A 14,387-nucleotide genomic window follows, 5' to 3' on the forward strand; every position below is an offset into this window, starting at 1 on the left:
GCACACTGAAGAGGTTACCAAGAGTTCGTCCCTGGTCTGCAGGGGTTCAGGGTGGCGCACTGAAGCCGATACCAAGAGTTCTTCCCTGGTCCGCAGGGGGGTTCAGGGTGGCACACTGAAGCTGATACCAAGAGTTCTTCCCTGGTCTGCAGGGATTCAGGGTGGGGACTGAAGCAGATACCAAGAGTTGTTCCCTGGTCCGCAGGGGGGTTCTGGGTGGCACAGTGAAGCTGATATCACGCTGAGAGTTGCTGCCTGCTCTTCAGGGGTACAGGGTGGCGCACTGAAGCCGATACCAAGAGTTCTTCCCTGGTCCACAGGGGTTCAGGGTGGGGACTGAAGCTGATACCAAGAGTTCTTCCCTGGTCCGCAGGGAGGTTCTGGGTGGCACACTGAAGCTGATACCACGCTGAGAGTTTCTGCCTGCTCTGCAGGGGTACAGGGTGGCACACTGAAGCTGATACCAACCATGTCGAGAGTTCTTCCCTGGTCTACAGGTGTTCACGATGGCGCACTAAAGCCGATTCCATGCTGAGAGTTCTTCCCTGCTCTGCAGGGGGAGTTCAGGCTGGCGCACTGAAGTGGATACCATGCTGAGAGTTCCCTGCACGGGCATTCAAGGGCCTTGACCCTAGCATGGACGAGGCTTACCAAGCACAAGGCCTCGGAGGCTTCTCGGTGACACTTTAATCAGACAGGAAATGCAGCTCCCGTTTGCGCAGCGTTTCTAGACGCAGAGGTCACAGGGCGCAGAATTAAACTAATGTCGGTCCAGGAATTAAGGTCAACAGTGAGGAGACAGATTTACACGCTCGGGGTGCTTGTGCAACAGAGAAAGGGCACACACTTAAATGCAAGGGAAGGGAAGGGACCACTGGTGCGACAAACGAGAACTCTCCGAAGTAAGGCCCTGGATTACGATAAATTAAGTGCCTTACCAGCCGGATGTCTATGAAGTACTTCTTTTCTATGGGCCTGACTCTGTTGACGTCTAGAAACATACTGTCCCCAGATCCACCCAAACGGATGCCTTCTATCTCCAACACATGAAACCTGGTAGGGGTCAGCATTTCGGGGTCCTCCCGGCACCAGGTTGCGCGGTTCAGGTAAATTGTGGAGCTTTCATATAACCCACTGTTAGTATGTTTAGGGTTGAAACATCCATCCAATCTGACACAAAGCCATTTTCCGATCATGGGCTTTCAGTCACAAATAGGTGCATTGTGGGCGTAGTAGTTTTATGGAGCCCACCTAATCTGCTGTACTTAGACACTTGATTTTATCAGTGAAACGGGGTGGTCTCCACAGACTCAGGGATCTTCCAACCCAATATATGCTGTGGAGGTGTCTTCTGGCCCACTGTAAGTGTACACAGTATGGGGTGGTCTCCACTGACTTAGCAACCCAAGATATGCTCTGGTGGAGTCTTCTGACCCACTGTCCCTGTACGCACTACTCTAGGGTTGGTATGGGGTGGTCTCCACTGACTCAGTAATCCGCCTACCCAAGGGATGCTGTAGTGGCATCTTCTAGACCACTGACAGTGTATACACTGCCCTAGGTTATATGGGGGTGTACTCCAACGACTCAGCGCTCCGCCTACCCAAGAGATGCTATGGTGGAGTCTTCTGACCCACTGTCCCTGTACGCACTACTCTAGGGTTGGCATGGGGTGGTTTCCACGGACTCATTGACCCGCCTACCCAAAGGATGGTGTGGTGGTGCCTTCAGGCCCACTGTCAGTGTACACACTGCTCCAGGTTTGATATGGGGTGGTCTACCAAGTTATGCTGCGTTGGAGTCTTCAGGCCCACTGTCCCTGCACACACGGCTCTAGGTCTGGTATGGGGTGGTCTCCACAGACTCAGTGATTTGGCAACTCAAGGTAAGCTGTGGTGGAGTCTTTCGGCCCACTGTCCCTGTACGCGCTGCTCTAGGGTTGGTATGGGGTGGTCTCCACTGACTCAGTGATCCGCCTACCCAAGGGATGCTGTGGTGGTGTCTTCTGGCCCACTGCCCCTGTATGCACTACTCTATGGTTGGTATGGGGTGGTCTCCACTGACTCAGTGATCCGCCTACCCAATGGATGCTGTGGTGGTGTCTTCTGGCCCACTGCCCCTGTACGCACTACTCTAGGGTTGGTATGGGGTTGTCTCCACTGACTCAGTATTCAGCCTACCCAAGGGATGCTGTTGTGGCATCTTCTAGACCACTGTCAGTGTACACACTGCCCTAGGTTATATGGGGTGTTCTCCACTGACTCAGCGCTCCACCTACCCAAGATATGCTGCGGTGGAGTCTTCTGACCCACTGTCCCTGTACGCACTACTCTAGGGTTGGCATGGGGTGGTTTCCACTGACTCATTGATCCGCCTACCCAAAGGATGGTGTGGTGGTGTCTTCTGGCCCACTGTCACTACACACACTGCTCTAGGTCTGGTATGGGTTGGTCTCCACTGACTCAGTAATCAGCCTACCCAAGGGATGCTGTGGTGGTGTTTTCGGGCTCATTGCCCCTGTATGCACTGCTCTAGGGTTGGTATGGGGTGGTCTCCACTTACTCAGTGATCCGCCTACCCAAGGGATGCTGTGGTGGTGTCTTCTGGCCCACTGCCCCTGTATGCACTGCTCTAGGGTTGGTATGGGGTGGTCTCCACTGACCCAGTGATCCGCCTACCCAAGGGATGCTGTGGTGGTGTCTTCTGGCCCACTGCCCCTGTATGCACTGCTCTAGGGTTGGTATGGGGTGGTCTCCACTGACCCAGTGATCCGCCTACCAGAGGGATGCTGTGGTGGTGTCTTCTGACCCACTGTCCCTGTACGCACCACTCTAGGATTAGGATAGGGTGGTCTCCACTGACTCAGTGATTTGGCAACCCAAGGTAAGCTGTGGTGGAGTCTTTCGGCCCACTGTCCCTGTACGCGCTGCTCTAGGGTTGGTATGGGGTGGTCTCCATAGAGTCAGTGATGTATCCACCCAAAGTATGCTGTAGTGGAGTCTTCTGGCCCACTGGGCCTGTATGCACTGCTCTATGGTTGGTATGGGGTGGTCTCCACTGACTCCGTGCTGGTGTCTGCTAAGGTGTTGAGCATGTATTCTGGTTTTGCTTTCACCTGGCCCCAGTGCTGCAGCTAATTGTACAATGGTACTCCGGTTCACTATGGTTTATTTTGGCCTAGCGTTGTGGTAGCCATGTTTTGAAGGAAGTACAGGTGTGTTGGTTCGCTCTTATATCAGTCAGGATACTTTGGAAGGTTAAGTAGACTCAAGTACTGTTAAGCAGCCAATGTTGGAAACGGTTCACATCTGGATTGTGTAGACAGTAAAGGCACTGACCTGACTCTGCAACCTCTGGCACTGGTTTCCTCGAGGATATTCCATGCTTTTTGGACAGATGATCATTTTCAGGTTGGACCTGGCAGCCTTGAAGAGACCTTTGTCTGCAAGTTTGGTCACCGTTTCTACCAGACCAGGTCACCTCTCCTCGTGAGCCATGTCACCCATGAAGAGCTCTCTTCATAGGACCTCTGGTTATTCCAATGAGTACCCTCACCTCGCCTCACAAACACCTTTATCTCTCTTCTGAAGGCCTTGCTCAGCTCTCCTCACAGTAGACCAAGTCGCCCCCCCACTCATCTGTCTACAGAACAACGGTCCAGTAACGCCCACACAAAGGAGCTCTAATCGCCTAGGGGCAAAATGTCTATCACTAAGAGGAACGACCACCTCTCATGATGGGTTTTTCCTTTACCTGGGTATCAGCTCATCAAGTCCATTCTCCTTAAAACCCCAGGCCTTGATCCCCCACAGTCGTGGGACCCTACTGTACTGGAATATTTGGAAGCACTAACCCAATGACGAGAGGGGGTTTCAATGAAAAGAACCGAAGAAACTGACCTTCCTGTTCAGGGAGTCACACCCCCTCATCCCTGCTATCACTACACGCCCACAACCGCCTCTCACTCAACCTTAACACCTACCCCTCTATATTTCTCTGCAAGCTCGGTTTTACGACTACTGCCTCCTCACATGGCCTGCCCTCCTCCCGATAGGATAAGGCCTGTTGTCTACCCCACTCCCACCTTAGGGTCTGTTCCCAACAGTCAAACGTCGCGGTCCCCTCCTACTCACATACCCCCCCCCCCCCCTCCCTAGAGTGCCTACTTATTCCCCACTCACGCACACTTTTCTCTGCATAGAAATAACGGCACCTCTCCTGGAGTCCTATCTTCGTACGCCTGTTCTGCCCTATTCAGCCTGGTCTCACTTTACGCCTGTTCTTTCTTCTGCCTTCTTGCCCATCCCTACCTGCTCTACCTCCTTTACTGCCCGCTCTGCACAGTTTACTGCTATATCCTCTTTACTGCCCCTTTACTGTTATACCACTTTAATGTCAGCTATACCCTTCTACTGCCTGCGCTGCACCTTTAATGTTGTATTCCTTTACTGCATGTTCTGCCCCTTTATTGCTTAACCCCCTTTTACTGCCTGCTCTGCCCACTTTACTGTTGTACCACTTTAGTGCCTGCTCGATCCCCCCTTTACTGCCTGCTCTGCCCCCTCTACTGTTGTACCCAGCTCTGCCCCTTTACTGCCTGGTCTGCCCCTTTTCTGTTGTACCCTGCTCTGCCTCATTTACTGCTCCACCTCCATCCCTACCTGCTGTGTGCCCCTTCACTGTTCTGTCCCGTTTAATGTTGTACCCCTTTGCTGCCTGCGCTGCCCCTTTACTGTTGTGTCACGTTTACTGCCCGCTCTGCCCCTTTACTGCTCTGCCCGCTGCTTCCTCGTCCGCTTGCCTCTCTACTGCCCACTCTTCCCGTGCCTGCTCCCCTTCTCCTCAGCCCCCGGCAGACTCCCCTCTCTTACCCCAGTCCTCCTGCCTCCCCTGCCGGAGCTCTCTGCCTCTGCGCCCGGCCTCGGCACTGAGCACCTTTGGAGCACCGCCCTCAGCCGGAGAGCCAGCCCACAGAGCCTATTCCGCCCCCGGCCTGTGGGTCTGCACAGCCATTCGGTCCGCCTCCAATGCCCAGGCCCCGCCTCACAAACAGCTACCGGGTCACGCCTCCTGCTGGAGCCCCGCCTCCACAAAGCGGCCACCGCACCACCCAGGCCCCTTTGCCGTGACAGCTCGGCCCCCTGACCAATGTTTACTGCAAGCCCCTTACAGGCCACGCCTCTCTACTTTGGCCCGCCCCTGACTCCACTGTTCTCCCTTCCAGCGCTTCCGGGAGGCCCGCCCCCTGCGACCGGTCTCGCAGCCACGCTCGCTCTCGAGTCCCGTCCCTAGCATCTGGCTCCACCCACCGCTTACAGCCTCACTGCAAAAACAACATCCTGGCCGCTGTCTCTCCGTCTGCCGGTAGCCAATCACAGCTCCTGTCTGCTGTCTCCAGGCGGGGACATGATGAGAGAGCCTACCAATCGACAAATTAGAGGCGGAGTTGGAAGATAGGATGACATCACTGTGGAAAGTTACCTGCCAGTCATCAGTGTTAGCCACGCCCCGAGGACCAGTGCTTGTTTCCCCTTGAGTTCATGTCTCCAGAGAAGGGGGCGTGGCTGAGGTCAGCACGTGCGTGAGTCATGAACACAGAGGAAGGAGAGAAGCGGCTGCTTGGGGTTCTTAAAGGGACACGCACGGGTTGGCATTGGCATTTAAAATAATACCAGCATCCCTGAGCACTTGCAGGTGTTAGTATCAATGCTCCTTGGTGGTAAATGTGTAGCCGTCAAGCTCAGAATACATAGGAACAGTTCAGGTGTGTTGGTAGCAAGTATCTCGTCATCTGTATCCACAATTCTGCTATATTTATTTAAGGCGCTATGTTTATGCATTCTTTTAATTACCATACGTCCCATGATTAGGTACAGAATGCGTGAGTGAAGAGTCCAGCTAATGAGGGGGCCTGGTGTGATTTGGGTTTATTTGCAAGTAGTTTTCTAGTTTTCTTTTGCGTAGTTTTATATAACGCAAACTTGACCCGGTATGGGGTATCAGAGCGCTTTACATAGCACCAGTTATGTTACATGAAGACACATTGATTTTTGTGAGGCACAGGGAGATAAAGTGATTTGCCCAGAATCACAGGATGTTCAGCGTCATTGCCGAGACTCAAACCCAGTTCCCCAGATTCAGGGTTGACCGCCTTAGCTGATATGCCATCTTCTCTCCCCGAGTTCCATTCGAGAAGCGCAACCACAGCCCAGCTTTCTTTTTGCATTGTATTCTGGGGCTTGTAGTTCCCATTTAATAAGGGGCATAACAGAATTGTAAGTCCCAACATTCAAAGCAACAACCTGAACTGGATGAGACACCCCAGCAATGTGCACAGAGAACAGCTCTATTATCTGAAAATATTGTAATTTGTAATGCTTTTGGGCTTAAATAGTAATATAAAATTCAGCTACACCGGTAAGCAGTATTTATCACTATAAGAATAATCCACATTTGTAAAGCACGAACAATCACCCATAAGGGTCTCCAGGCGCTGGGGGCCGTCGGGAAGATTAAGCAAGCTATTGCCCAGAGTCACATGGTGCTGGGCTAATCTGCCGCCAGCAACGGGGATTGAACTGTGATCCTGAGATTCCGGAGTCAGTCATCCTGGCCACGGCGCCACACCTCCTCCCTATTGTGCTAAACATATTAAACATGGCAAAACCACTCCTTTCTGATCAGGAATTGCCACTTAAATGTATATAAGGGAATTCCCAATACTATCCTACGAGAGGAGTAGGTCTCACAGCAGTGAAAAACGAAGGGCTGTTTGTCACTACCAGGACAAGTCAAATATAAAGGTGCATGTCTTACCTTTTACTTACCGTGGGGGTGACCTATGTGTATTAAAAGGAGAGTTTAAGGCTTGGCAACCCGTTTTAAATGCCAAATCAAAGTGGCAGAAAACTGCACACACCGGCCCTGTGTTGGTAGGCCCAAAACAGATGGACACATTCCTTTTTAGGTCTCGCTGAGTCAGCGGGCAGGCACTGCTCGGAGAGACTTTAGTAGGTGAGTTTTCAAAGTGCTGCTGGCTGGCGACAAGCTTGCGCTCACGCGAGCGTGCACGCGCGAACCGCCAGCCTTCAGCAGCACTTTGAAAATTCACCTACTAAAGTCTTTCTGAACAGCGCATGCGCACTGACTCCGCAAGACCTAAAAATGGCATGTCTTGTAGCTTTTGGTATAATCGCGGCACCCGCGCTTTACTTTTAATGTTATAAGTAAAGCGCGGGTGCCGCTGATCCAGCGCAGAGTGCAAAATACCTCGCTACTGCCACGGACTAAAAGATCTCACACACGCACACTATCCATACATTCGCTGGTGGGGCCCATAACACCAACCCACACTCACCATCAGTCCGTGCGAGAGGCGATTATCCTTCCAAGCGCTGGATAATGAGGGAGGAAGATACCACTTTACCCTAATGAGCATCAAACCTACAAACCTTTCTTATATTCATTAGGCCCTAGATTTCGCATTTCCCTCATAACCGGGACAGATCTGTTAGTTGCGGTTTTAAGTGAAATTCTAATACTCTAATTAACCTTTTCATTAACACATTTCAATGAATAAACAACCCAACTCATTTCTGTAGATGTTCAAATCCAAATTTATATTAATATTGCAGATTAAATCATTCATTTGATCAAGTTGCCATTCATATTTACCTATTCTGGCTAAAGTCGTCCTCTATGTCAAATTTTGCAGTCTCGCAAATCTATGCCCATCAATCTTACCAGATTCAGTTTATCAGGAATTTGGGCATTCATTCAGTCCGTCAAAGATTCAGGCTAACAGCTGTCCTGCAGTGTCACTGTCCTCTCCGTCAGCATATCATCAGGAATCGAAGAAGCGACATCGAATCGAACGATCTCTCTAATTACCTCTCTATTCTACCATAATTTATAGTAAAATCAATGTCAAAATGTATCAAAGTTTGGGCATCCGAGTTCGCTGATTGGACGATCAGGGATCATCCTTTTGGTTTCTCACGAAAGTGTCTTCTGGGTTATGACCCTTGTCAGTTCTGGTTCACACAACAGTCTTTGTTCAGAATACTTGGACGACGTCCCAGACTGTCCTTGAAAGGTACATGTTCATCTGGGGTCAGGTCCAGGCCACTGTGTATCTGTTGTCAGCGCAGGCGCACTTCACTCAAGCCTTGTTCAGCGTTGGCAGTCGGGTTAGGCACCAAAGTCAGCCATCTTTCGGCAGGCCAAAATGGTCAACTTAAGCAAAGAAACACAAAAACGTAATTAATACATAGAAATGACTAATTAAAAATATTATTCCCTCGCTAATACCGTATGTGTGTGTATTTATCTAGCCAAAAGCAACACTCAATGCGGTTTATACTTACAAAATAAAGCATGAATCACAATTACATCACTAAAGCAACATATATCATGCAATGTTCTAATTATCTATCATTAGTATGCGTACAAATTTAGTTTACGTAATTAATTAGGCCATGCAGATGCGAATCCCACGTGTATTTCGGTCATTAATAAGGTTGATTAGTTATTTCCACATCACTCCAAACCATTAGTACGATTATAATTAATTAATTAATCTAATTAATAAACTGACATGCAAAATGGGGTGGATATACAAAATTTTGCATAACCCGTTCCAGCAATCCCCCCTTTGGTGATTTTATCACCACACCACCCAAAATTTTGTTCTGTCTTTACGGAATCTTTAAAAAAAATTCTTGGTCTTAGTAATAATTCAGTTTCACCTATGTCTTCTCTTTTTATTGATTCCTACATACTCTCCTTCCACTCCTCCAATTCTCTTTCTTCAATTTCTCTTTCTTGTTTCTTATCTTTTCTTTTTGAATTTTCACTTTTTATTCTTTTCATATTTTTCTTATTTCTACAGCACATACAACATAATCTTATCATTAAAACTATGCAAATTACACATGTTAATGGAAACAATATTTTACCTATAAGTGTACTACCTATTTTTACTAAGACATTCTTAATAGCAGCTATTTTCTTTCCAATTCTATCCCAAACACTTTCAACCTCCAGTGGTGCAAGTTCATCATGCAATTCAGTAATATTCTTAATATAAGTTTTCAGATCTTTGCTTTCGTCAGGAATGTAAGTACAACAATGTTGAACTTTCAACATTCCACAGACTCCACCCTCTTTTGCCAATAAAATATCAAGGGCAAGTCGATTTTGCATTATCATAGCACGCATGGCAACCATTTCAGTGTTAACCAATAAAAATCCTCCAGCGGTGCTTGTTGACAAGCGATCCACTACTGTTGACAATTTCCTAATTTTGTTTGCATTCAGAGTTATTCCCACTGCTGGTATCAATGCCTGAAAAATATCACCTACAATTTCTGCCCAAGTTTCTCTCTTGGATCTGGCTAAATGATTACTTAAGCTATGTACACCATCTTCTCCTCTATCCATATGAAAGATTTTTGGAAAGACCAGGCCTACGTAACATGTGCCATACCAATGGTCTGGCAACTGATAATATGCCCTGTTCCCACAAATAAAATATAATCCAGGAAAGACTGGATCTCTTCCACCTTTGAATCCCCATCCACCCATGATTCGATATGTATCATGGCACTCACTATTACCTAGAAAATAATTATCATACGCAGTTTGATTCCTTTGAATACAAAATTTCCCTTTCTGAGGCCAATCTAAAGCTATAGTTGGACTAGCTTCTCCTTTCAAATGTTTTTCTTTCTCTATATCCCAGATTGTTTTCTCCAGTTTCCCTTCTACTGCTTTTCTTTGCATTTTCAATCTCCTTTCATCAACCATGTCTAGGAATGTCTTTTCCTCCTTCTTCAAACTGCATGTTAAATTGTTTCTAAAAATATACTCTAATGTTAGTTCCTTAGTTTCTAAAATGAATTCACCTAATACCTTAGCAGGTTTTACTTTGTTCAATTTATTATAAGAAGGCACTTGCGCAAAAATGTTATCTACATCTGAAAAATAATATTCTAATTTCCCTGTCTCATAAAACAAACTAGCTATTACACTACATGTTATTCCATACGTTGCCGGAAGGTGATGATAAGTCACTCTCTCAGAAACAGATGCAGGTAACTGCATACATACGTAGCAGTCCCGTACGTCCATTGTCTTTACATATTCATACAACAATTTTGAAAATACATTATTAGAAAAATCTGTTACTGACCTGTCTTTATGCAAATAATTGTTATCTATTCTAGTTGGAACTACCTTTGGAATTTTCCCTATATTAGTTTTGTTCTCACTATGTCCTTCTAATGTATCTATAGTAGCCTTAAAAAAAATGACAAGAGCAAGGATGCTCCATAAAAGCATTAGTAATCCTGTACAACAACAACACATTCTACACCATCTTTTCAGGAATGTACATCTACCTTTACTACTTTCTATGTTAGCCATCTTGTTAAAATGGACCGCGTCTTTTGACTTAGCCTCTTTTACTTCACAACTAGTTTTTCTAACCTAAGGTTCTAACACCTATTTGGTTCTACCAGTCTCTATCTTTAATTCAATATTTTGTTTTCTTCATCAATAGTTTTCTTAACTTATTCAGTTTGGCATCTCATCGTTCTTCACTCTCCTCTCGTCATCCAAATATGGATTTTCCTGGACTTCCGTTTCTTCTTCTCCAATGTCGGACAAGAGAACTCTCAGGATTTCCGATTCTATTTCATCCTCAACCACTTTCAGTACAGTCTCCTCTGGATTTCCTTGACTATCTGCCTCTTCTCCCTGTTCAGGCAGAGCCACGTACGTCCATTCTGGTGACTTATACTTCTGGTTAGGTTTCCTTGTTCTTCTACTCTCTTTGTCTTCAGTTAATTTGTCTTCTTTTGATTTCTCTTGACTTCTCACTTCATTCACCTGTTCAGCTCTCGGTGAATTCACTCGTGTCAGTCTGTATCTCAGTTTCCTTATTTTATTTGACCAAACATCATCTCTTGCAACTCTTTTTACTTTACTTCCTTTGTCATTCTTTTCATTCCTCCAAGCTCTCTTTCTTAGAACTCGACCCTCAGGTATTTCATTTTCACTCTCTTCAGACTCTGTCTCAACTTGCTTTGTCTTTTCAGCAACTTCTTCTTCCACCACTTGTTTTGTTTTCCCTACTTCTGTCCCTCCTCGGGTCTCCGACACGCAATCTTCCTGCTGGCTACTTGTCCCTTCACCTAACTGGATGTTGCAGTTCCCTAGACCTCCTCGGGGGTCTTCCACAGAAATCTGTCCCTCTCTCTCTGTACCTGTCCCTTGTTCACTTAGATTTGTTACTTCAGGTGGAATTTCTCTCAGTCTCTCATCTGGTACTTCCTTTTCACGAATTTCTTTTGTTGCATCTTCAGTACTCTTTCCCCTTTTCTTCCTGTGTTCCTTCTTGGAACCCTGCGCTTCTTGCTCGTTTCCAGAATCGCTAGATTCGGAAATCGGCAATCTTCTTCTCAGAGCGATACTTCTGGGGACTAAAGATGATCTTTGTTCTGTTTCCCCCCTTTCAGAGTTTCCTTGTGTCTTTGACCCTTCGTCATCTGATTCAGTGCTTGATTCTGATTCATCAAAGTATTCCTTTCCTGTGCTGTCCACTGGATTTGGAATTTTCAATGTATGACTGGCATGGATCCAGTTTTTCAATCCAGCACACTTCACAGCTGTAGTTGTGGTCAAAATGACTTGTTGTGGTTTTCCCCACCTTGGAACCAGACAATTTCTTCTTCTGTGGACTTGTATCCTTACCCAATCACCTGGGCTCAGATCATGGGCTTGCTTCTTTTCAAGTGTGGTGGCATCTGGTCCAACCTGATGAAACACAGAATGAACTGCGTCAGCCAGGCCTTTACAGTATTCCAACACCATGTCATCAGAAATTGTCATCAGCTTGTTGACTGGTATAAACACATGTCTCATTGCACTTCCCATAATTATTTCATGAGGACTCAATCCTGTAGTTCTATCTGGAATGGCCCTTATTGTCATGAGTACTAGAGGCAAGACATCAGGCCATTTCATACCTGTGGCCAAACACATTTTCCCTATTCTGTTTTTAATAGTACCATTCATCTGTTCAACCACACCAGAAGCCTCTGGTCGGTAGGCACAATGTAGTTTTTGTTGTACATTCAATGCTTCACAAATTAATCCTACAATTTCATTATGAAAATGTCCTCCTCGGTCTGACTCAATTGTCACTGGGAACCCGAACCTGGGGATGAATTCTCTCAGCAGTAGCTTGGCTACTGTCAACCCATCATTTCTTCTTGTCGGGAATGCTTCCACCCACCTGGAGAATAGGCAGACCACTACCAAAACATACCTCAGTCTGTTACAGGGAGGCATCTCAATGAAATCTACTTGCATTCTGGTGAAAGGCCCTCCTTCTCGACCTATCGTTCCCAGACTCACTACTGTCTTCCTTCCAGGATTGTACTGCTGACATATTAAGCATCTCTGACAAAGACTTTCTGCCACAAGTCTGAATTTTGCATTGTACCAGGTCTGCTTAAATGACCTGATCATAGCATCTCGTCTAATATGTCCCTGGCCATGATACATCCGTGCCATGGTAGACATCATGCTATCAGGCATAACTGGTCTTCCATCTCTATAGACCCACACATGATCCTTTTCCCTTGGGGCACATCCTGCTTTTACCCACTGTCTCATTTCCTCATCTCCTGCCTCATCCTGCAACTGTTTTACCTCTTCCCAAGTTCCCACAATGTTAGTGAACATCAATGAGCAAGAAGACATTTCTCTTTCCTTAGCCAGACTGACCGAATTCTGATTTCGTGCACAAAACTGCGCCATGTCGTTTGCATACCTGTTCCCAGTGGCAATATAATTACCACCGTGACTATGTGCAGCACATTTTACAACAGCCAATTGTTTAGGCAGCTGTATCGCCTCAAGCAATTTTCCAACCACTTCTGCATTCTTAATGGGAGTTCCACTCGAGGTCAAGAAACCTCTTTGTAGCCATAGTTGGCCGAAGTCGTGGACAACCCCAAAGCCATACTGGCTGTCAGTTATCACAGTCACTCTCACACTCTTCCCAATCTTGCATGCTCTAGTCAAAGCCACAAGTTCAGCTACCTGGGCTGATTTCACTCCTTTCAAATATGATGCTTCAATTACTGCTGCGGCTGTACATACTGCATACGCTGCACTTAGCACTCCTTCATCCGTTCTCAAACATGACCCATCAACGAACATCACAAAATCACTTTCTGGCAAAGGTACATCTTTTATGTCTGGTCGTGGTTTGGTACAAAAATCAAGTACATCCAGACAATCATGATCAACTTCATCTCTTACCTCCACAATCTCAGCATCAGGCAACAATGTTGCGGGATTCACATTCACACATCTCGCAAGACTCACATTAGTTGCACCCAATATGACCTTTTCATACTTAGTCAGCCGACTGTGTGTCATATATTGAGTACAACTCCTTGTCAACAGAATTGCTACATCATGGGGTACAAACACTTTCAATGGATATCCCAGCACGATTCCTTCACTCTGCTCCAGACTTTTGACATGTTGCAGCCACCGCTTTCAAACATCCAGGTAAACCTACAGCTACTGGATCTAGCATTGATGAAAAATATGCAATTGGTCTTCTCATTTTACAATGTTTCTGGGTCAACACCGAAAGTGCACATCCATTTCTCTCACTGCAATACAACTCAAATTCTTTTTCATAGTCAGGCATGCCTAATGCAGGTGCTTCACACAACCCATCTCTCAATTGTCTAAATGCTGCCTATTCTTCTCTATTTAATTCAAGGGGATCTTTTACATCACTTCTCGTCAATCGCACCAAAGGCTTTGCGATCAAGGAAAAGTTCCATATCCACTGACGACAGTATCCAACCATTCCCAAAAACATTCTCACTTCTCTTTGAGTCATGGGAGCCCTCATTCCTTTTATTATTCTGATTCTGTCTATGGTTATTTTCCTTAGTCCTTTCTCAATGTTGTGTCCCAGATACTGCACTTCCTTCTTGCAAAACTGTAGTTTTGTTGGTGACACTTTAAGTCCTCCATCTGCCAAATGATTCAGTAAGGCTATTGTATCTGCCTCACAGGCTTCACGTGTTTTTGACGCCACCAAAAGGTCGTCAATATACTGTACCAGTACAGAACTTTCAGGCATTTCTAGACTCTCCAAAGATCTCTTTAACAACTGATTGAATATTGAGGGGCTCTCTGTGGGATTCGGCACCATGCCAAAATACGCTCACCAAAACGAAATGCAAACATTTGCTGACTGTCATGGTGCAATGGGATGGAAAAGAAAGCATGACACAGATCAATTACTGTGTACCATTCTGCATCATGAGGAATCTGATATAAAATCACTGATG

General features: G+C 46.3%; 1 protein-coding gene across 2 annotated transcripts in view; it reads right to left on the bottom strand.

The window, feature by feature from the left end:
* Positions 1–4,947, bottom strand: part of LOC146829699 (sestrin-3-like) — a 220,848-nt gene extending 215,901 nt beyond the window's left edge. Inside the window, exon 1 of one of the 2 annotated variants that reach the window (XR_014962284.1) lies at positions 3,339–4,070. Coding sequence is in view for 1 of the 2 variants with exons in the window: in XM_085608411.1 (XP_085464537.1) it covers positions 3,339–3,404 (66 nt within the window). In the remaining variant the exon portion in view is untranslated. Of the gene's footprint in view, positions 1–3,338 lie in introns of both variants that reach the window. The other variant, XM_085608411.1, reaches the window with a different exon arrangement.
* Between the last annotated feature and the right edge of the window lie 9,440 nt (positions 4,948–14,387).

This window comes from Triturus cristatus, chromosome 5_2 (genome assembly GCF_964204655.1).
Source record: "Triturus cristatus chromosome 5_2, aTriCri1.1, whole genome shotgun sequence".
NCBI lineage: Eukaryota > Metazoa > Chordata > Amphibia > Caudata > Salamandridae > Triturus > Triturus cristatus.